Source organism: Bufo gargarizans, chromosome 1 (genome assembly GCF_014858855.1).
Source record: "Bufo gargarizans isolate SCDJY-AF-19 chromosome 1, ASM1485885v1, whole genome shotgun sequence".
NCBI lineage: Eukaryota > Metazoa > Chordata > Amphibia > Anura > Bufonidae > Bufo > Bufo gargarizans.
In genome coordinates, this window is record NC_058080.1 from 677,260,843 (window position 1) to 677,286,027 (window position 25,185).

Here is a 25,185-nt window from a genome sequence, read left to right on the forward strand (position 1 = left end):
CTCCTCTGCGGCGCTCTCTGATGACGTCACTCCGGCTGCCAATAGCTAGCAGACGCGCCTGATTCGGGCTTGTGTGGTTCGGTTCGTGGTCTGACAGCGGCTGGGATGGCGGCACCTGCTGTTACCATGGTAACATTACCGGGCTGGCTGGGTGTGTCAATGTGTGCTGAGGATAGAGGAGGGAGCCTTGTTATGGTCACATACAGGGGTGGGCATTCTGGGTGGCTGCCCAGGACCCAGCACTGGCGCCTCTCAGGCATTGCTGACAGTTTGATCCACAGCCACACTCCTGTCTCAGCTCATATGCTTCCACCCTGTCTACTGGATAGGAAGTAACAGATCAGCAGGGGGTCTGAGACCTGGGACCCCTACCAATCCCCAGAAAGGGGGTCCAATTCTCCTGTCTTATAGGGGTTGAGCCATTAAGACAATGGATAGGAGATGAGTGTCTGATCAGCGACCACTGGCTGCGCCCCTGCTGATCAGCTCCATTCATCTGGGGGGATGCTGGAGGTAGCTAGCACTTGTACTCTGCTATCTCCACCATTCTCTGCCTGACCCCCATTCTCATGATCAGCGTCAGACCCCTGATCAGACACTTGATCCCTATCCTGTGAATAGGCGTAAGTTGGGGGGATACTAAAAGGAATGACAGAATGGAATGCCCATAGACTTTGACAGGGGAAGAGAATGCTCATAGAGTATAATGGGAAGCAAAGTATCAGATAATTTGTAGGCAAATCTGAAAAAATATCAACTTATCCTTTACCACAGATCTTCCACGTGTATAGTAACATCTTTTACACCTGAAATAACTGGATTTTACTTGTTTTCTATGGAATGACAGGTGAATAGCACAATGGAATGCCCATAGAGTATAATGGGAAGTAAGATGGGCCGTGGAGTCGAGAACCATATGACACATCAAATAAATCTTTAGCAGGCATAAAATCCGAACACAGTAGCCTTGATCTAAATTGAGATTAGGTGGGATTATCATTATTTTCTATGGAATGACAAGTGTGAATGACACAACGGAATGCCCATAGACTATAATGGGAAGTAAAATATGATTTTATTTGTAGGTTAATCTATGTTATTTAGCAACATTATGCCCATAGACTATAATGGAAGTAAAACGTGACTTGGTGTCTGAACCATTCAACATATCAAACAAATATTTAGCAGACATACTCTTCAAGTTCAGTGGGATTATTTAAAATTGAGAATAAGTGGGATTATCATTGGTTTCTATGAAATGACAAGGGGAATGACACAATGCAATGCTATAGACTATAATGGGAAGTAAACTATTAGCTCATTTGCAGGTAAATCTGTGTTATGTAGGAAATAAACCTCTACCGTAAGTGTTCCCTGGGTAGAGTAGCATATTATAAAATGAAAATGACCTTGGATTATAACCGTTTTCTATAGAATGCAAAGGTGAATGACATAATGGAATGCCCATAGACTATAATAGGAAGCAAAATTTGATTTGGAGACTGAACCGTTTAACATATCAAGTAAATCTTTAGCAGGCTTACTCTTCAAGTTCAGTGGGAATATTTAAAATTGAGATTAAGTGGGATTATCATTGGTTTCTATGAAATGACAAGGGGAATGACACAATAGAATACCTATAGGCTATAATGGGAAGTAAACTATGAGCTCATTTGCAGGTAAATCTGTGTTATGTAGGAAATTAACCTTTACCGCAAGTGTTCCCTGGGTAGAGTAGCATATTGTAAAATGAAAATTACCTTGGATTATAACTGTTTTCTATAGAATGCAAAGGGAGTGACACAATGGAATGCCCATAGACTATAATGGAAACTAAAATGTGACTTGGTGTCTGAACCATTTAATATATCAAGTAAATCTTTAGCAGGCTTACTTTTCAAGTTCAGTGGGATTATTAAAATTGAGATTTAGTGATTGTTTTTGCCTCCCTCCTATTTTTGAATACTGCACTCTACTGAGGGAACACTTGCAGTAAAGGTTAATTTTCTAAATAACACAGATTTACCTGCAAATGAGTTCATAATTTACTCCCTATTCTAGTCTATGGGCATTCCATTATGTCATTCACCTTTGCATTCTATAGAAAACGGTTATAATCCGAGGTAATTTTCATTTTACAATATGTTACTTTACCCAGGGAACACTTGCGGTAAAGGTTAATGTCCTACATAATACAGATTTACCTGCAAATGAGCTCATAGTTTACTTCCCATTATAGTCTATGGGCATGCAATTGTTATTCCCCTTGTCATTTCATAGAAACCAATGATAATCCCACCTATTCTCAATTTTAAATAATCCCACTGAACTTGAAGAGCAAGCCTGCTAAAGATTTAGTTGATATGTTAAATGGTTCAGACTCCAAATCAAATTTTGCTTCCCATTATAGTCTATGGGCATTCCATTATGTCATTCACCTTTGCATTCTATAGAAAACAGCTTTAATCCAAGGTAATTTAAATTTTACAATATGCTACTCCACCCAGGTAACACATGCGGTAGAGGTTAATTTCCTACATAACACAGATTTACCTGCAAATGAGCTCATAGTTTACTTCCCGTTATAGTTTATGGGCATTCTATTGTGTCATTTTGCAGAAAACAGTGATAATTCCACTTAATCTGAACATTAAATAATCCCACTGAATTTGGAGAGTAAGCCTGCTAAATAATTATTAGTTATGTCGAATGGTTTTGTCTCTAATTCAAATATTACATTTCCATTATTCTCTATGGGCATTCCACTCTGTCATTCCTTTTAGTATGCCCCGTAAGTTGTTGATAGGACAACCTCTTTAATTCTGTATCTTCTGCAGCCCTGTAGAGAATGAATGGAACAGCAGGGTGCATACTCCACATGTTGCTCCATTAACCCTTTCACTATCAGAGTTTTTTTTCCCCCCCTTTTCGTTTTTACGTTTGGTTTTCATAACTTTTTTATATTTCCATTCACATAGCTGTATGAGGGCTTATTTTTGTGCGGGACAAGTTGTACTTTCTAATGCCACCATTATTGTGGAATAAAATGTAGTAGGAAGCGGTAAAAAAAATTCCAAATGGGGTGGAATTAGGGAAAAAAAACTGCAATTCCTCCGCAGTTTTACGGGTTTTGTTCCCACTGCGTTTCGTTTGCGGCAAAACTCACCCATGCCCTTCATTATCTGGGTCAGTACGATTATAACGATACCCTATAAGTTTAGGTTTTTTTATGTCTAGCATGCGCAGTTGGATCGACGAAGCCTGTGCCAGTAGTCCGCACGGGGGCAGACTACTGGGTACACTGCGCCTGCGCGAGATAACGGCAGTTGAAAGGAATGACGTCAGGGCAGGTGCAGTGAATAAATTAACTGGTAGGCGATGCTGGGCTCCGGAACGATGGGCGCGGCCGGGCACCAACAGATCGTGGGACAACCCCTTGGGCTCCTTAGCAAGGTAATTTACATAGCAATAAAATCGCTTTTTTGATGAATAAAAGACGGTAAGAGCGGGAGCATTTAATACAAAACAAGGAGACTGATGGGCACATATAAATATCTCTGTAGGGTAAATCCTGGTGACAGAATCCCTTTAAACTTTGGTTAAAAAAAAAAACATATATCACCATATTCTGACCACCATAACAATTTTTTTTATACTTATGTCTACTGAGCTGTTTAGGGGCTCTTTTTTTTTTTTTGTGGGACAATCCATAGTTTTTATTGATGCTATTTTGGAGTGTGCGTGACTTTATAATCACATTTTATTTCATTTTTTTGGGGTAAGAGAAGCAATGAAAAAATGGCAAATCTGCTATTTTGACCCTTTTTTCCGATATGACATTTGCCGTATTGGAAATGTTTTTTCTATTTGTATGGGCGTTTTCGGTCAGTGATACCCATGATGTTTATATTTATTATTATGTAGGCTTTAATTTTTTAATTATACGGAAAGGGGGTGATTTAAACTTTTTATTTATTTTTTATATATTTTTAACATTTAATTTTTTATTTTTTGTGATGATTTTGAGGCTCATATATGAGCCTATAAATTATTATTATTATTTTTCTTTTCAGGGATTTTTAAAATGCGATTTATTTAAACTGACTATTGCTCATTTCTTATCCTGGCCTGCCATCTGGTGGCCAAAATAAGAAATGCAGCATGAACATTTTCAGCCTTGTCAACGAGGCTGAAAGTGTTCAGCGCAACTACTGATGCCCCAATTGGCCGCACGGGGCATCGGTAGGAAGCCCAAAAGCTCGAGCTTCCGGGTTCTTGCGCATTTAGATGCCTTGATCACGGCAAGCATTTAATTACCGCGATCAGTATTATTGCCGGTCACTGTAATTAGCCGCATGTCTCTGCTATTTGAAACTGCAGAGATCTGCCGGCCATGGCGCCCGCAGCACGTGCGAGCGGGCAGCATGTTTACACATCGCTTCCGCGACATACATGTAAGGCACTGGTAGAGAAAGGGTTAAAGGGCATCTGTCAGCAGATTTGTGACCTATGACACTGGCTGACCTGTTACATGTGCACTTGGCAGCTGAAGGCATCTGTGTTGGTCCCATGTTCATATGTGCAATGAAGGTTTAATATATGCAAATGAGCCTCTAGGACAGTGTTGGCGAACCTATGGCACGGGTGCCAGAGTTGGCACTCAGAGCCCTCTCTGTGGGCACCCGCACCCTGGAGAAAGTCTATGGTGTACCAATATGTCTTAGACTTTTCCTGCTATTCATCAGTGCAGGGCGCACTATGAACGGCACAGGCAGCGCATTAAATGTAGGCAGGCTATTATAGCTAAATGATAAAGTACATGGAAGATATACTATATTGGACTGTTGTATTCAGGGTAAATTGCCGTGTTGGCACTTTACGATAAATACGTGGGTTTTGGGTTACAGTTTGGGCACTCGGTCTTAAAAAGGTTCACCATCACTGCTCTAGGAGCAACGAGGACGTCGCCGTCACACCTAGGCACCCTCTCTGCAACTTTGATTGACAGGGACAGACATGATGACATTTTCAGTGCCTGTCAGAGTGCAGCGAGACCAGAGCCTCTAGGTGTAACGGTAACGCCCCCGTTGCTCCTAGAGGCTCATTTGCATATATTAAAACATCATTTTTCTCAGCAATGCGGGCATATATGGACATGGAACCCACACAGATGCCTTCAGCTGCCAAGTGCACATGTAACAGGTCAGCCAGTGTCATAGGTACAAAACTGCTGACAGATGTCCTTTAAGACTAGGGACCCTCATTCTCAGGATTAGTGGGGTAATAGAGGATAACTTGTAGTAACTGTAACACCCCTTTAAATATAGTTCACTTTAAATTTTTTATTGTAATTATGAGGAGAATCACTGCTTAATACTACTGCAGTCCTTGAATATTCATTGTTTGCCTGTTGGGCCCTGGGCAGCTCACTGTGACTGGCCTGCGAGACTTCACAAGACCCCAAGCAGTCATAGCGACCAATCGGAGCCAGCATTTTTTCCGGTGGTTATCTGGTTCGACAGCAGAAGTAGCCACCTCCCTCTTTCTAACCCTACAGATGCCATTACAGCTATCCCTAAACTGCCGGAGGGTGCCCGCCGTATTATACAGCCAGCACCCGCCACTAATAGGGTGAGCTCAGCACATGAGCCCACTCCATACAACCCATTAACATACGGGTACATCATGCTTGGTTAAGGGGTATTCTGACAAATGACGCTTAGAGGGGCCCTTGCTCCCACCTGTCAAACTGGTCCTCAACAAGAACTGGGAAGCGGCAGAGAGTCGTCCGCGGCTGTGTCAGTAACTCCTCCAGACTATAGTGCTGTCATCTCTCTCCCACTGTCACTCTTGTGGCCATGTATTCTTTTGCATCCATTTTTATATTTATTTAATTAGGGTTCCATTACACCTAAAATAAAGTGTGTTTGCAAAAAAATCTTGGGTAACCTCCCAAAACTACCCTGGTAAGAAGTAGGGGACAGATGGAACGAGGTGTGAATGAAGGATCTGACTACACTGGATTTGTTTGTAGTCTATTACCATAGAGATCAGCATAGGAGCTGTAAGATGCAGAATGAAAGGACTGGAGTTATTTTTCCTGCACTGATTTTATTTATTTTGTTCTTTTTTTTGCAGGACAACCTGGATGAGCTGCTGAAAGAGGTAAAAATAATAGTGCTACAATACAAACATACTCAGTTTTAGTAATTTACCACATTTAGAGAAGCTCTCTCAGCATGATCAACCCTATTAAACCAAGGATAATTCCTGGTAGGGCTCATCATGCTGATTTAAAGAATGCCTTTCTTTTGTCTGTATGCTAAACAGCCGCAGAGAGGTCTGTGTTTTATTCATATGCAAATTAGCGATCCAGAGCACTAGGGGTGTGGCTAAATCCTTGGAGCACTGCTTCTGTAACACCCCTGCGCTCTGCACACTCCCCCTCTCCTTGATTGCAAGTAATGGCAACAAAAAGAGAGAGGCGCTCATAGGGTGAGTAAGTCAAATACAAATGTCCTCAAACAGGGAGGGATGGTTTGCTCGCCTATTTGGGTGGCACCAAAATGGGCGCAACCACAGTGAAGGCAAGATGTAAAAGGTTACTGGTTGGTGCAGCCAAACTTGTCCGATAGCCTTGGGCGGGAGCCATACCGCTGGTTGGATAGACAATAGTACTGGAGGGTCGCTGGACCGTGAAAGTCGAGCAAACGTGTGGACAATAAAGGGTGCGAGATCACAACCAGATGTCACATAGAGTTTGGTTTATTCAAAGACAACGCGTTTCGGTATAAAGATTGATATACATATAAGTAAAAAATAATGGCAATAAAACACTCAATAAAATGGGGGAAGAAGAGACAATACATTTAAAATGCTCAGTGTAAACATTAGTATTCAATTGATCTTAAAAAAAAAATAATAATAATAAAGTGACACAAACCCCATAAGTATATATATATTAAGATATAGTCAGGGTGCGTGTGCTATCAATTCATATGTGTGAGGATAAAATGGCTGGTATAGGTATCTAGGTTTGGGGCACTTATATAGAATAAACATATGTGATGAAAGGGATTGTAAATAATATTGTGTCCCAACTAAGGGGGCCCATCTAAATGAACACAAGGGGAAACACGGGGATGGATAACCTGTAGGGAGAAGAAGGTACCTGGATGGCTACAGCTGTTCAGAAGCACGGCCGCTGCTTGTCAGCACGTGGGTCGTTCAAATAGCGCGCGCTTGTTGTAGGAGGTAATGTCTATTTGTGAGGGAAAATATTGGACATCATAAATGCAAGTGAAGGCAGGGGGGAAAAAAGGGGGTATGGAAGAAGGCAATGTAGGGATCTATACGGTGTTGATAAGGGACCAGGGGGAATGGTGCATGACACCAAGGACCAATTCGAAAAGGGAACCGTCAAGTGGAGGGGAGTTAAGAAAACATTGTGGGAAACATGTTCTATTCGAACTACTAAATCAACTACCAAATGTGTTAAAAACCTTTGTGCTCTAAGCTTTCATTTAAACCAGATGTTTCTAGAGTCTGTAGCTTGAAAATCCAGAACATCTCCCACTTTGTAGTGTTCTGAATCTTTTTTGTAATATGTTCAATAGGTGTGATTGACAGCTTAGAGGGATCCTTTTCATGCGTAGAAATTCACATTCTATAAGGTAGATGATATATGAAGATGAGCAATTCACAAAGCTTTTGATCGGGAATTCTTCTCCCGTTACATTGCTCCTGAAGGTTTTAATCCGATTGGAGATGCAGGTGCAACACTTTCATTGGGTATGACTACATTTGTAGCTTCCCACATGATCAGGATAACATCTGGCAGTGATTGTGGATGTAGACACTTTATTTTTCAGTTTACTTGGTGCTAGTATGTTTTTCAGGGTCCTCACCCTCCTGAAGGCAATCTGTGGTCTAGATGAAATTGTCTCCTTCAAATATGGATCATTTTTCAATATATGCCAATGTTTTGTTAAAATACTTCTCAGGATCTCGTGAATAGGATTATAGGTAGTGATAAATGAGGACTTGTATTTCTTGGTGTTCTCTGCTTCTTTGGATTTGTCCTTGATCGCCAGGCACTCTTCCCGACTTTGACTGCTGGCTCGCAAGAAAGCTCCTTCGATGATCCCTCTAGGGTATTTTTTATTAAGAAATCTTAAACGTAAAAGTTGACTTTATGAATTAAAATCACTCAGAGGTGCAGTTCCTTCTTATTCGTTTAAATTGGCTAAAAGGAATATTAGCTTTCCATTTTTTTGTAGTGCGCACTTCTATAGTCCAAATCCTCCAAACTTTCTAGAGACAGATCTGATTTTTAGAATGATAATGTCAAGTTCTGGCTGAGAAAAGGCCCTCAAACAAATCCCCCTTTTAACCACCTACCCCACATTCCCTCTGATGTAGTGGGCCCCAGCACGTCCAGGTCCCGCATTAGACCTTCTGCCCACAACCCCCTTACGTTTACCATACTCCGTAGTAACCACTCCAATCATGGACCAGAACAGTGCCAACATCACACGGTCCAGTCCACCACATCTCGTCCCCATCCTCATTCTCCTCATGTTCCAGCCAGGCAGAGACCGATCCAGACCACTAGTAGTAGGCCATCCACCACGCCTACCACTCTGCTTATTTACCCTCCTTCTAACCATGGAACTGAGGCCTCTGCCACGTCTTTTCTCTATCCAAGCTATGCCTCAAACAGGCACTCCAATATGGTTTACTCCACCTTCCATATCCCAAATCCCTCATTTTCCGTCTGACGTCCCCCCTTAATCTCCCCCAAGGTTGTCCCCTCATACCCCGGACCTCTTTTCCTTCAATACCATCGGCCCTGAATCCCACCAGGATTAACTCTTCCACTCTTGAGGATTCTTTGCTTACAATCCATAACACAAGCACTCTGGAAGACGACAAACATTCCCCAACCACTATTAACAATTCGGTGTCTTTTTGACCACTTCCGGGGGCTTTGACCCTGCAAGCAACGTATGCTTTAAGACACCCTTTAGGCACCACAACAAAGATCACAGGTTTTCTTCAAACCCACTATAGGACAAACACAGAAAGGAGTAAAAAGAAAAAATGCCGAAGAGGGCAAACCGGAGCGCCAAAAGAAACAGGATATAAGAAGGGGGGCCACGCAGAACCTCCACAGCCCCAGGAGGAACAGAATCACTCAACAGTAAAAATACTTAATCTCTCAGGATTTAGCCTCACCTCGGCTCAAACATCAGTTCTCCGGAGAGGCTTGTCATTTTGTCCCGCTGAGAAATTTTTGAATTTGAGCTTTTTGTTGATCTTAACACCTTCATCAGAAACATTACACTTTAAAGGCATTTTGCCATAGGTACCAGACAACCCATTATTGGTACAAAAAAGAATGACACAGGATGCATTACCTCTCCAACCACCACCCATACTGATTTAAAACCAAGATCAACGTTTAATCCCATTTATCACAAAGGGAATCGCATTAATACCTTTTTTTTTTTCATTGGTATTCAAAGACGTCAGAAATATCAATAAAAACTTCAAAATCGAGGATAATCTAACCATGAAGGAAAAAGACGCATTGACTGAGCTAAACAATAACGATCTTCTCGTCATTAGAAATGCAGACAAGGGTGGAGAAATAGTACTACAAAACAAAGGAGACGATATAAAAGAAGCAAATAGAATCCTAGAAGATCCATCGTATTATGAACCGCTCCCCTCCAACCCACTTGTAGAAGACAGGAAGTGTCTCACTATCATGCTGAAACAAGCTGAAGAGGACCACGTCCTAACAAAAAAAAGAGAGAGAATACATAACGATAGATCATCCGAACACTGCACTCTTTTACCATTTACCAAAAGTCCATAAAGATGCTAATAACCCATCGGGAAGAACCATTATTTCAGTCATAAATTCACTAACCAGTAATCTCTCATTAGGTGGACCTTTTTTTTTTACAAAAATAAGTCAACAATCTCCTGTCTTTCTAAGAGATTTTTCACATTTAATCACACTATTGAACGACATCAACTGGGAACCGTCATACAGCTGGATGTGGCTGCACTTTACTCCAATATTAAACATGAGGCAGGAATTAGTTCAGCATGCCATTACCTTGAGACTGTCTACAGTGAACACCACTGGAAGGACAAGATTGTCTTTTACAAACGCTATATCGATGATCTGATCCTCATTTCGAGAGGCAGCAACGAAGAGGCCCAGGCCTTCAGTTCTCATCTTAACACTAATGCGTGGAATCTAACGTTTTCAGCCAATAGCTCAACTTCATCCACTGAATATTTGGATCTTATTCTATATTTATAATCATGACCAAGACGTTTTTCAAAAAAATCGATGGTAATAGTTATTTGGACTATAGAAGTGCGCACTACCAAAAATTTAAAGATAATATTCCTTTTAGCCAATTTAAACAAACAAGAAGGAACTGCACTGCTGTGAGTGATTTTTAATTCACAAAGTCCACTTTTACGTTCAAGATTTCTTAATAAAAAATACCCTAGAGGGATCATCGAAGGGGCTTTCTTGCAGGCCAGCAGTCAAAGTCAGGAAGAGTGCCTGGCGATCAATGACAGATCCAAAGAAGCAGAGAACACCAAGAAATACAAGTCCTCATTTATCACTACCTATAATCCTATTCACAAGATCCTGAGAAGTATTTTAACAAAACATTGGCATATATTGAAAAATGATCCATATTTGAAGGAGACCATTCCATCTAGACCACAGATTACCTTCAGGAGGGCGAGGACCCTGAAAAACATACTAGCACCAAGTAAACTGAAAAATAAAGTGTCTACATCCACAATCACTGCTAGATGTTATCCTGATCATGTGGGAAGCTACAAATGTAGTCATACCCAATGTAAGTGTTGCACCAGCATCTCCAATCGGATTAAAACCTTCAGGAGCAATGTAACGGGAGAAGAATTCATGATCAAAAGCTTTGTGAATTGCTCATCTTCATATATCATCTACCTTATAGAATGTGAATGCGGTCTACAGTACGTGGGCCGTACAATCCAGTCCCTCAGGGAGCGCCTGAATAAACATTGGTGGAACATCACGCGAGGGTTCCTAAAGCATAGTGTATCCCGACACTTTCTTTCTACCCATGACAAGGATCCCTCTAAGCTGTCAATCACACCCATTGAACATATTACAGATACCTGTTCTGATAGATTCAGAACGCTACAAAAGTGGGAGATGTTCTGGATTTTCAATCTACAGACTCTAGAACCATCTGGTTTGAATGAGAGCTTAGAGAACAAATGTTTTTAACACATCTGGTAGTTGATTTAGTAGTCCAACTAGAACATGCTTCCCACAATGTTTTCTTAACTCCCCTCCACTTGACGGTTCCCTTTTCGAATTGCTCCTGACCAGCCCTTGGTGTCATGCACCATTCCCCCTGGTCCCTCATGACCACAGTCTAGATCCCTACATATCTTAACATATATACAGTCAGGTCCATTAATTTTGGGACATCGACACAATTCTAACATTTTTGGCTCTATACACCACCACAATGGATTTGAAATGAAACAAACAAGATGTGCTTTAACTGCAGACTGTCAGCTTTAATTGAGGGTATTTACATCCAAATCAGGTGAACGGTGTAGGAATTACAACAGTTTGCATATGTGCCTCCCACTTGTTAAGGGACCAAAAGTAATGGGACAGAATAATAATCATAAATCAAACTTTCACTTTTTAATACTTGGTTGCAAATCCTTTGCAGTCAATTACATCCTGAATTCTGGAACGCATAGACATCACCAGACGCTGGGTTTCATCCCTGGTGATGCTCTGCCAGGCCTCTACTGCAACTGTCTTCAGTTCCTGCTTGTTCTTGGGGCATTTTCCCTTCAGTTTTGTCTTCAGCAAGTGAAATGCATGCTCAATCGGATTCAGGTCCGGTGATTGACTTGGCCATTGCATAACATTCCACTTCTTTACCTTAAAAAACTCTTTGGTTGCTTTTGCAGTATGCTTTGGGTCATTGTCCTTCTGCACTGTGAAGTGCCATCCAATGAGTTCTGAAGCATTTGGCTGAATATGAGCAGATAATATTGCCCGAAACACTTCAGAATTCATCCTGCTGCTTTTGTCAGCAGTCACATCATCAATAAATACAAGAGAACCAGTTCCATTGGAAGCCATACATGCCCACGCCATGACACTACCACCACCATGCTTCACTGATGAGGTGGTATGCTTAGGATCATGAGCAGTTCCTTTCCTTCTCCATACTCTTCTCTTCCCATCACTCTGGTACAAGTTGATCTTGGTCTCATCTGTCCATAGGATGTTGTTCCAGAACTGTGAAGGCTTTTTTAGATGTCGTTTGGCAAACTCTAATCTGGCCTTCCTGTTTTTGAGGCTCACCAATGGTTTACATCTTGTGGTGAACCCTCTGTATTCACAAGAGTGTTCTTGATCTGGCCAACTGTTGTGAAGGGTGTTTTCTTCACCAGGGAAATAATTTTTCGGTCATCCACCACAGTTGTTTTCCGTGGTCTTCGGGGTCTTTTGGTGTTGCTGAGCTCACCAGTGCGTTCCTTCTTTTTAAGAATGTTCCAAACAGTTGTTTTGGTCACGCCTAATGTTTTTGCTATCTCTCTGATGGGCTTGTTTTGTTTTTCCAGCTTAATGATGGCTTGCTTCACTGATAGTGACAGCTCTTTGGATCTCATCTTTACAGTTGACAGCAACTGATTCTAAATGCAAATAGCACACTTGAAATAAACTCTGGACCTTTTATCTGCTCATTGTAATTGGGATAATGAGGGAATAACACACACCTGGCCATTGAACAGGTGGGAAGCCAATTGTCCCATTACTCTTGGTCCCTTAACAAGTCGGAGGCACATATGCAAACTGTTGTAATTCCTACATCGTTCACCTGATTTGGATGTAAATCTCCTCAAAGCTGACAGTCTGCAATTAAAGCACACCTTGTTTGTTTCATTTCAAATCCATTGTGGTGGTGTATAGAGCCAAAAATGTTAGACTTGTGTCGATGTCCCAATATTTATGGAACTGACTGTACTTATGGTGTTTGTGTCCCTTTTCTTTTTTTTTTTTTTTTTGAAGATCAATTTTATACTAATGTTTACACTAAGCATTTTAAATGTATTATCTCTTCTTCCTCCATTTTATTGAGCGTTTTATTGCCATAATTTTTACTTCTATATATCAATCTTTATATTATAACTATCTCCTTTTTAGACTTGATAAAGGGGTCCGATGTACCCCGAAACACGTTGTTTTTGGATAAACTAAACTCTATGTGACATCTGGTTGTGATGTCGCACCCTTTGTCAACACATTTGCTTGACTTTCACGGTCCAGCGACCCTCCAGTGCTATTGCCTCTCCTTGATTGACAGGGCTAGACATTAGCATGCTGAGGGTTGAGCTGTGTCCTAGCATGTACATATTATATACACTACCTTCCTATAGCCTTAAAATAATGAGAAGAGTGGATTTATATGCTTAGAAACCTAAAACATATTACTGTTTTATTCATAGGCATTATACATGATTATAAAGAAACCAGTAATATGTATTAGCTTTCTAAGCATAACAACGTTATTCTCAATATGATAAGGCTATAGACTTTTAATATGGATTAAATGAAGTAGAAAAAAAAATCTGAAAGTCTCTCCCAAGATTCAAACCTGGGATCTCTACATGCAAGGCTAACCACTTACCTCTAGGCTACTGCCTAATCATATTGATGACTGTGGTTTTTCTATACTTAGAAGGCTAATATTACTGGCTTCATTATAATCATATGTTGTGCCTGTGAATAAATCAGTAATATGTATTATTATTAATATGTATTAGCTTTTTAAGCATAGAAATCCACTCTTCTCATTGTGGTAAGGCTACAGTTAGTAGTGTATATAATATGTACATGCTAGGACACAGCTCTGCCCTCAACATGATGATGTCTAGCCCTGTCAATCAAAGGGAGGGGGAGTGTGTAGAGCACAGGTGTGTTACAAAAGCAGTGCTCCAAGGATTCAGCCCCACCCCTGGTGCTCCAAATTGCTAATCTGCATATTAATAAAATGCAGATATCTCTGCAGCTGTTTAGCATACAGACAAAAGAAAATGTGTTGTTTTAATCATCACCCTACCAGGTAGTATGCCTGGTTTAATAGGGTTGATCATGCCCACAGAGGCTCTTCAATATAGGGCACTCTGTTAACCACTTAAAGGGCTTGGTTGCGATATTAATAGTAATGGCCTGACCTTAGGATAGGCCATTAAACCCTAAGTGACCACACCCTTTTTTTCACAATCGCATTCCAAGAGCTAACTTTTAAATTTTTTCATCAATTTACCTGTATGAGGATTAATTTTTTATTGTACAAGTTATAGTTTTTAATGCACCATTTTGGGTACATGTAATGATTAATTAAAACAAGCGGTCTAGCCTAAACCCCCTTTGTTTATGTCAGTAAAAAGGCATATTGGTGGTCAATATCTGATTGGTGGGGGTCCTGCTGATCAACTGTTACCTTGTAGCCCTGGAAGTCAGCTCCAGAAATAAGTGTCTGCATCCATCGTGTAGTGGATGGACCTGGTAACTACAGCACTGCTCTCATTGAAGTGAGCTACAAGTTAACAGCTGGTTGGCGGGGTGTGGGGTGTTGGTCCCCCACAGATCTGATACTGATTACCTGTCCAGGGGATAAGCCATAATCTAAAAATCCTGGACAAACACTTTTGCAATTTTAAACACATAGGGGGTTATTTATTAAACAAATAAGCCTAAGCAAGGTGTATTTCTAGTGCAAATTGCGGCAAAAAGGTCCTTTGCGCCGCAATTTGCGACTTCTCCCTGCTCACGCTAGGTCTAAAAAAGTGTGCGTGGGCAAGAAAGGGGCCTGCCGAAAAGTCTCAGTTACCATTTTCTATGCCTGTTTTAGGCATGGAAAATCGTCTAAATGTAAGACAGCAAGGAAGCTGGCTTACATTTAGAAGCGGTGGTAGATCTGCTGAAGTCATGTAGAGGCCGGTCTTAATAAATTACCCCATGGTGTTTAATGGCCCTAACTTTATTTGTTACCCAAATATATATTTTTTTTTCCCGGGATACATAGGGCTTTTATTAATACTGAATTTAAGCGTGTGACTCTGACTTGCACCGTAACATGCCTACTTAACAGGTCACCGCTACAGCCATCAGTGTCCCCATCTATAGACCAGTAAGGAGCGTGATTGACTGTAGCAGTCATGTGCCATATTGAGGCATGTCACCGCTGCTAAATGTAAACGGGGGATTATTATTATTATTTTTATTAATTTTTTTAATAATTGAAGGGGTTTGAGATTTTTAATGATCTCAGACAGCCCCTTTAATGCTAACATTGTTTGGCCCTTAAGGTGTTAAAGATCATGAGTGATGGGGAAAGTTTCATGTTATAATAAGGCGTGCCCCTTTTTGTTATTTTGGGGCTCCTGCGGCAGGTAAAGGTTCAGGGTCTAGCTTTGGACCTCCAGGGTTTACGCTCCTCAGTGACAGTTATCGCTTAGGACCGTTGTTGGAATGTTGTCCTCTGCTTCTTTGTGCTGTCTTTGCATGATTTGACAATAAGCTAGAGAATTTTAATTTCTTTTTTAGACCGAACATCTTGCAAGACACATGTCTACATACCAGCATGAAGTTGCCCCCGACCTGCTGACTACTGGGATGCAAGGCAGTGAGGAATTATTACAACATTGTGAAGAAATTTGGGCACAGATTGGGCAGGTATGTAACTATATGTCTAATCCTTACTTTATTACAGGCAGGAAGCTTAGTTGTCAGGTCAGAGTTTAGGTTCCATCAGAAGTAATGCTTTAAGTGTTGAGCAGCCAGGCTCAGCGCGCAGTTGGGAAGCAGCCGGGCTCAGCGCGCAGTTGGGAAGCAGACGGGCTCAGCGCGCAGTTGGGAAGCAGCCGGGCTCAGCGTGCAGTTGGGAAGCAGCCGGGCTCAGCGTGCAGTTGGGAAGCAGCCGGGCTCAGCGCGCAGTTGGGAAGCAGCCGGGCTCAGCGCGCAGTTGGGAAGCAGCCGGGCTCAGCGCGCAGTTGGGAAGCAGCCGGGCTCAGCGCGCAGTCGGGAAGCAGGCGGGCTCAGCGCGCAGTCGGGAAGCAGGCGGGCTCAGCGCGCAGTCGGGAAGCAGGCGGGCTCAGCGCGCAGTCGGAAAGCAGGCGGGCTCAGCGCGCAGTCGGGAAGCAGGCGGGCTCAGCGCGCAGTCGGGAAGCAGGCGGGCTCAGCGCGCAGTCGGGAAGCAGGCGGGCTCAGCGCGCAGTCGGGAAGCAGGCGGGCTCAGCGCGCAGTCGGGAAGCAGGCGGGCTCAGCGCGCAGTCGGGAAGCAGGCGGGCTCAGCGCGCAGTCGGGAAGCAGGCGGGCTCAGCACGCAGTCGGGAAGCAGCAGGTGTTATGTGCTAGGACAGTATGTACATGACACCCTACTCTCATTCTACACTGGTAAACAGTGACCTCTCGCCCGTCCCCCTGCAGACTGCTATATGTGTCTACCCTCTGATACTGTACAACCTGTGTGATCTGCCCTCCCTGAAAACTTGTATCTTTCCTGCTATCTTCAGACACTGATTAGCCTCATCCTCCTTCTTGCTGCTATCTACAAAACTGATAGAAGGGGAGGGGGAGAGCAGAGGGAGTCAACAGCATCCAGGAGCAGTATACTGAGAAATCTGTAGCAGTGGCAGCTATGTGCAGGAGCTTCGCAGAATCTACAGTGACAGAGGTGGAGACTAACTTCAGTGCAGAGGTGTGCTTGAGCCTTAGAAGAGGACCTATCATAGGACGTATGACTGTGTATTTAAAAAAAAAAAATCATTATCCCTCAAAACAAATTATCAGTATAAGACCTCATGCACACGATCGTATGTATTTTGCGGTCCGCAAAAAATTCTGATGAAGTCTGTGTGCATTCTGTATTTTGCGGAACGGAACAGCTGGCCCTTCATAGAACAGTCCTTTCCTTGTCCGTAATGTGGACAATAATAGGACATGTTCTATTTTTTTGCGCAACGGAAATACGGACATACGGAAACGGAATGCACAAGAGGTACCTTCTTTTTTTTTTGCTGACCCATTGAAATGAATGGTTCTGTATACGGTCCGCCAAAAAAATGGAATGGACACGGAAAGAAAATGCGTTTGTGTGCAAGAGGCCTAACTTAAAGGGGGGAACTTTTCTGCAGGCCCCCACAGCATAGCTGGACCCTCAATATGAATCACACTTAACTGATCCACTCCACTAGATTCCAGCTCCATCTCTCCTCCTCAGATGCCACAGGTCTCGAGTCTCCCCACGGCAGCATTTGTTTGATGCGGGTCACGTGACTGCTGCATCCAGTGACTGTCCACAGCAGTCACTTGTCACCCATGCGTCACGTTACCTAGTAACATGACACATAGTTGCATCAGCAGAAAATGACTTCAGTTTCACAGCAGTATCAGAATTGGATCTACGCTGATTGGCAGAGTGTTGTCTTCTCGAACGAGTCTCCTTTTCTGCTTCATGGAGCGGATGGACGTTGGTGTTAGTCGAGAAACATCAGAGAACAAACCCCCTGCAACCATTACTGGAAGAACACACGCTGGCGGTGGCTGCATTACGGTCTGAATAATATTTTTGTGGCATTCTCTGGGACCACTCATCTATGTGGAAGGCACTCTCAACCAAATTGGGTATGAATCTATCCTTGAAGATCATGTACACCCATACATGCTGATTGTCTTCCCTGGGGCGGATGGGATCTTCCAGCAATACAATGCGACATGTCACACAGCTAGAAATGTACCACATTGGTTGGAAGAGCATGACCAAGACTTCCAAATGCTACCCTGGCCCCCTAATTCCCCAGACTTGAACCCAATTGAGCATCTGTTGGACCACCTCGACCGTTGTGTTTTCTTTATGGATCCTCCCCCACGCACCCTGCAGCCCCTGTGGGGATGCACTGCAGTCAGCACGGCTCCAGATACCTGTGACCACCTACCAGGACCTTACCGAGTCACATATCAGCACACAGCAGTTACACTGGTCATAATAATGTGACTCGACGGTGTATAACTGCTATATCAATACTGCAGAGGTGAGAGATCTCATGGCTGTACACTGTAGGCTGTGGACAGGACAGGTTCTCCTCCTTAGGAAGTTAAGACCAGGCGTCTGAGGTGAGTTGGAGCATTTACTTTATTTTTCCCTTTTTTATACTTTTGATAATGTTTTTGAGGACTAGTGTGTTTTTGGTTGTTTTTTTTTTTAACTAAAATGCATAGCGACACCCCCATCATAGGTCCTCTCTAAGCCCCTCCCCCCTTTCCATTGTTCCTACCGCTTCCAAACATCCACTGTATCCATTCTCCCCAAGCTTTTGGTGTTTATTCTTCCTCTGAAGGGTGGGGCAATGACTTACAGGATAGCTACCTATAGGTGGCAGTAGAGGAACCGTTTTCCTGCTTGGAGCACTGCTATTTTGCATACATACAACTCTCCCAGGATGAGCAAATCCATTTGTCTCATTAGAGTTCTGCACCTGTGAAGAGGTACCCCCGAATCTGAGGACACCCCTCCTTGCTGCCTGATTGACAGGGCCAGTCTACTCAGCTATCCCTGACAATCTCATGTCGGTGCCGCTGCTCCACGTAGCAGGCTCTGCTTCCGTCACTGGAGCAGCAATTGCGTATGCGCCACTGAACTTCCAAGGGGAGTACCCTCCGCTTTAGGGACGCGCAGGCGCAGGACTCGGCTTCATGAGACAAATCGATTGCCTCATCTCTACTCCCTACCTATTGCTGACTCTCTGCTAGGAGCGCTTCATCTTAGCGATTACTTTTCTCCCCACTTGTCCCTCCTCAGTCCAGTGCATTTTTCACCTTTTTATTCATTTCATTCACCTTTTTGTTCTAATTAAAAAAAAAACTTTAAATGCGATTCTAGGAGAAGAGAAACACCTGCCCTGATAAGACTGTAAACTTGTCATCACTCTGGACGTCTGCCTGAAATAGGTTAAGGGCTTTGGCTCTAATGCAGAGTATATGTCCAGGGCATTGCTGTCCAATTTCCTTTCTGGAGTTTTTTTTTTTGTATAATAAAATAATTGTGAGCCAAATACTATAAAAATGATGTCATGTAATAAAATCAGTGGTGTTCCTAACTAAATCTGAACAGCTTTATACTGGTTGCTTCTTATACATTCTACCATTTAAAGTGACAAAAAAAATCCAAGTAAAGTATATGTTACTGAAGACAGTCAGTCAGTTAAAGGGATTTTCCAGGATTTTACGTTAATTTAGTTATGCCTTATTTTGGCCATCAGTGTATATTCTAATCAGTGGTGGTCTGACCCCTGTGATCTCCGCTGATCAACAGTTCTGCTGGAGCACCATGGCCATTCTCTGCAATATTCCCCACAGTGACATTCATACAAGTGTGGCTGTGTCTGGTACTGCAGCTCAGCCCAATCACATGAGCAAGGCTAAGGTGCTATGCCAGGTGCCCAGGAAGGGACTGCGGCTCTCCTTTCTTATGGTAAATGATGGCATCTCGTGGTTGGGGAGGCAGCACAGCTCTGATTGTGACAAGATTGTATTTTAGACGGACAAACAACTTCTCATTTGTATACCCGGCATTTTACTTTTCCTATCTAGAACTGACTGTTTTGTGTTTTTTAACAGTGCCAGAACCAGCTCATGGTAATGGAACCAGAAACTTTGCCTGATTCTGATGTGCAGGTGAGACACATTTCTGTTGCTGGGAACTACTCACGAACTGGCTACTAAGTACTGGTTAGTTTCATCCACAGCCACCTCGAGAGCTGACATGCTGCTTCATCATGTCCCTTTGTCAGTTAGGCCTCATCATGAACAGGACTGTGTCCATGTGCTGTTTACTTTTTTTTTTTTGCTCGCTAGCCCATTGACTTCAATGGCTTCACGGTCCACATTTTGCACACATTTTTTATCTTTTTGCGGAACGGACATACAGATTCGGAAAGCACACGAATGATCCATGCACTTTCCTCATCCGTATGTCCGTCCTGCAAAAAGATAGAACATGTCCTATACTTGGCCGCGAAATGAAGATCACGGACCCACTGAAATCAACGATTCCACAAAAAATGCGGATGCAACCCGGATGGTATCCATATTTTGTAGTTCCGCATAATCCAGACTGCAAAATGCATATGGTTGGGGTTGATGGAGAGGTAAACAGAGTGATAATTGGTAGATCGGTGGGGATTTGGTTGCTTTTCTCTCTCTCTGTCGGTGCCATAGACTTGGGGAGGAAAGTTATTATGCCCAGAACTACAGAATTTTGCAGCTTTTTGGACTTAATTTGCAACATTTTACATTTTTGCACTACTCACTCCAGTTTTGAAAAGTGGCTGTGAGTAGCCTGTCCAGCTGACTTAAGCCAAATTTATAAACTGCAACTTTTTTAAGTCACAAAAATGATTGCAATCTTACTCCAGTAAAGAGGTGGCTTAGAAAGTGGAGAAACATCTCAAGACAGAACTGTTAGACTTTGATAGATTTTTAGCAAATTACTGCCCAGGCCCCTCAGTATTTTGCACTCCTAACTCCTGCCCAGCCTCGGATAGGCATCCCTGTACCGTAATCATCTCCCGTCATATTCTCCAGCTCCCGAGATCCTGCGCGTGCACAGTTCACCGCCGCTCCTGGGCATGTGGTTATTGCAGTGCACATGCCCGGGATCTTGGGAGCTGGTGAGGATGATGTAAGATGATGACAAGGCTGGGAGGAGTTAGGAGCACAAAACGCCGAGGGGCCTGGGCACTTACAGCCAGAACATCGCCCCTGGGCACTTGCGAGCTCTCATTTGTATACCATTAAAACATTGTTTTTGCAACTTTAGAAAATTGGACTAAAACAACAAAGGTACCGTTATATTCATGTGTGTGTGCGAGAAGGCAATATAAGCAGTGTAGAGTGTGAAAAGTTGGTGACAGACTCTCTTTAAACTCCTCATGGCCACGGTCTTACAGCTAGGGGGGAATGTGGGACCAGGGACCCCTGTCCTGGCAATCTATGGGGTCCCAGCAGTGAATTCTTCTGTCTTAAATGCCCTTTAATTGATTTTCCAGGATTTAGTTTTTAAATTTGGTGCCACGCCTGTTGTACCTGTTAAAAAATAAATAAAAAGTATAGTTACCTGCTCCCTGTCTGCAAACTTCTGGATGGACAGGGTCACGTGTGCTGCTGCAGCCAATGATTGGCCTCAGCGGTGATGTGTCCCCAAAGTGCTATGTGTCCCAGCAGTGACATGCCGCTTAGGGACACACATCATCACGGAGGCCAGTTATTGGCTAAAGCAGTGCACATGACCCTGTCCTTCTGGAAATTTACAGACTGCGACCAGAAGACACCAGATGGCACTAATACTATATAAGTTAATGGAATAACTCTTTACTGGATTATTATTTAACAGCATGTAAATGGTCAAATATTGTTCATTAATGACTTAAACAAATGGCTTGTGATGGTTGGACAATCGCTTTAAAGGCTACAAACACCTTCGGGGCAGTTTTTTTGCATTTGCATTTTACCCCATTTTTGAGATACAGCGGTTAAACTATCAGTCTGTTTGTAGAGTATTACTTTTTAGTCCCATCAGCTGAGGGCTCATGTGAAGCTTTATCTTTCATCTCCTGTCCTCATAAACACTTATTTAAAGGGAACCTGTCATCGACGTTATGCTGACCTCACTGAGGGCAGCATAAAATAGTGACAGAAATGCTGATTTCAGCGGTGTGTCACTCGTAAGCTAAAAGTAAGTGGTTGCTGAGAACCAGCATCATAATCACTGCAGCCCAGGCCTTGAAAAGAGTCAAATCTACCTAAGAAAAGTCATGGTTATTCATAATCTCCTGCTCTCCCGCCCATCTGCTGATCTCTCCTAAAGAGAAAGGGAGAAAACTAGGTAGAAGACGGTCAGTCATCAGCAGGAGGGCAGGAGAGCAGGAATCCATGAATAACCAGGACTCTTCTCAGGTGGCCGGGACTCTTTTCCAGGCCCAGTCTGCAAGGATTGTGATGTTGGTTCTCGGCAACCACTTACTTGTAACTTATAAATGACCGATCGCTAAAATCAACTCACCTGTCTCTACTTTATGCTGCCGTTAGTATGGACAGCATAACGTTGACGACAGGTTCCCTTTAAAGGGTTATCCCCATGAGTAAGGTAAAATTTTCACAGATTAGTATCATTTTAATGTTATTTGCTCTGTTCATTACTTGTATTTTTGTTTCTAGCTATTTCTTCTCATGATGAAAGCAAAGGCTCTCACAGTTGAGTACGAGCAGTGGCAAGAGACATCACCCGAGAGTAAGTGTTTCACTGAGGAACTTACAGGGCACCATGAAGAAAACGGCAGGGGCAGATTATGGGGAAAGGGTTTAAAAGCTGCAAGTTTTTATATGGTGATCCATTTTAATTCCCAAAAAATCTGGAAAATACTTGAATTGGACCTGGAGAAAACCCACTGCCTGTGGGACCAGACTTGAAATATCCCAAGCGGCCAGGCCTTTCCACCATTGCTGGTTTTTCCCAGAAGAAGGGGCACTATCTGGGTACAGTGACTACTAGAGCTACAGTGGGTAATAGTGACCCCTGGGAGGGCATTTCAGGGTGGTGACACTGCTAGGATTGACATTCGGTGACACTGTATTGGGCTCAGCAATGTCTGGGGGCACAGCAGTATTTAGTGGTAGAACTATTGGTATACAAGTACCTATGTGTGATCCCCAGTGTCTTTCTGCTCTATGTAAGACAGCAAATCAATGTAATAGTGCCACAATATTGAATGTTGTTTTTTTTATCATATGTACAGTAAAACATACTAGGATTCATGTCACTTGACCGGCTACACGTTGACCTTAAAGGACATCTGTCAGCAGATTTGTACCTATGACACTGTCTGACCTGTGACGTGTGCGCTTGGCAGCTGAAGGCAGCTGTGTTGGCCCCATGTTCACATGTGCCCACATTGCTGCTAAAAATTATGTTTTAGAATATGCAAATGAGACTCTAGGAGCAACGGGGGCGTCACCATTACACCTAGAGGCTCCGCTCTCTCTGCAACTGCCACGCCCTCAGCACTTTGATGGGCCCAGGCAGTGAAATGTCATCATGTCTGGATCCTATTGTGAATGGTAGACCCTGTGTTATCTATATATAGAGGTTATATCTGTTATTCTAATCCTACCTGTAGTGATAATAAGATAACTGCTGGTGATTATCATTAGCCTGAGTGCAAAAACTGCAGGATTTTAGCTTTTTTAAATATAGATATTAATATGGAAAATTAAAAATAACATCAAAAAAATCTTGAAAACATGTTAGGCTACTTTCACACTAGCGTTCGGGCGGATCCGTTCTGAACGGATCCGCTCATATTAATGCAGACGGAGGCTCCGTTCAGTACGGATCCGTCTGCATTAATAACTTTAAAAAAAATTCGCAAGTGCGCAAGTGCGAAAGTAGCCTGCGCGGATCCGTTCAGACTTTCAATGTAAAGTCAATGGGGGACGGATCCGCTTGAAGATTGAGCCACATTGTGGCATCTTCAAACGGATCCGTCCCCATTGACTTACATTGAAAGTCTGGACGGATCCGCACGGATCCGCACGCCTCCGAACGGCCAGGCGGACACCCGAACGCTGCAAGCAGCGTTCAGCTGTCCGCCTGTCCGTGCGGAGGCGAGCGGAGCGGAGGCTGAACGCCGCCAGACTGATGCAGTCTGAGCGGATCCGCCTCCATTCAGACTGCATCAGGGCTGGACGGCTGCGTTCGGGTCCGCTCGTGAGCTCCTTCAAACGGAGCTCACGAACGGAAACCCGAACGCTAGTGTGAAAGTAGCCTTAAATATAAAGACGTGATTTAAACAATCATGTTCATTTTCTGACACATTCCCTTGAACAGTTCCGTTTTTTTTAATTTTTTTTATCTGATTGTTTTTATTAATTTATGTCACAAATAATAAAAAACAACATGCATTTAAAATATGTCATAGAGTAAGTCCCAACTGTACAGTGTACATGCATGGTGACAGATACATACACTCACCTAAAGAATTATTAGGAACACCTGTTCTATTTCTCATTAATGCGATTATCTAGTCAACCAATCACATGGCAGTTGCTTCAATGCATTTAGGGTTGTGGTCCTGGTCAAGAGAATCTCCTGAACTCCAAACTGAATGTCAGAATAGGAAAGAAAGGTGATTTAAGCAATTTTGAGCGTGGCATGGTTGTTGGTGCCAGACGGGCCGGTCTGAGTATTTCACAATCTGCTCATTTACTGGGATTTTCACGTACAACCATTTCTAGGGTTTACAAAGAATGGTGTGAAAAGGGAAAAACATCCAGTATGCGGCAGTCCTGTGGGCGAAAATGCCTTGTTGATGCTAGAGGTCAGAGGAGAATGGGCTGACTGATTCAAGCTGATAGAAGAGCAACATTGACTGAAATAACCACTCGTTACAACCGAGGTATGCAGCAAAGCATTTGTGAAGCCACAACACGCACAACCTTGAGGCGGATGGGCTACAACAGCAGAAGACCCCACCGGGTACCACTCATCTCCACTACAAATAGGAAAAAGAGGCTACAATTTGCTTGAGCTCACCAAAATTGGACTGTTGAAGACTGGAAAAATGTTGCCTGGTCTGATGAGTCTCGATTTCTGTTGAGACATTCAAATGGTAGAGTCCGAATTTGGCGTAAACAGAATGAGAACATGTATCCATCATGCCTTGTTGCCACTGTGCAGGCTGGTGGTGGTGGTGTAATGGTGTGGGGGATGTTTTCTGGGCACACTTTAGGCCCCTTAGTGACAATTGGCCATCGTTTAAATGCCACGGGCTACCTGAGCATTGTTTCTGACCATGTCCATCCCTTCATGACCACCATGTACCCATCCTCTGATGGCTACTTCCAGCATGATAATGCACCATGTCACAAAGCTCGAATCATTTCAAATTGGTTTCTTGAACATGACTATGAGTTCATTGTACTAAAATGGCCCCCACAGTCACCAGATCTCAACCCAATATAGCATCTTTGGGATGTGGTGGAACGGGAGCTTCGTGCCCTGGATG

The 25,185-nt window shown here is 43.1% G+C and overlaps 1 protein-coding gene across 1 annotated transcript in view; it reads left to right on the top strand.

Moving 5' to 3' along the window:
• The first annotated feature begins 1 nt into the window (after position 1).
• Positions 2-25,185, top strand: part of CENPK (centromere protein K) — a 61,271-nt gene continuing 36,087 nt past the window's right edge. Inside the window, exons 1-5 of the mRNA XM_044276155.1 lie at positions 2-129; positions 6,139-6,165; positions 15,671-15,799; positions 19,742-19,798; positions 22,340-22,412. Coding sequence (XP_044132090.1) covers positions 106-129; positions 6,139-6,165; positions 15,671-15,799; positions 19,742-19,798; positions 22,340-22,412 — 310 coding nt within the window. The 5' untranslated portion in view covers positions 2-105. The remainder of the gene's footprint in view (positions 130-6,138; positions 6,166-15,670; positions 15,800-19,741; positions 19,799-22,339; positions 22,413-25,185) is intronic.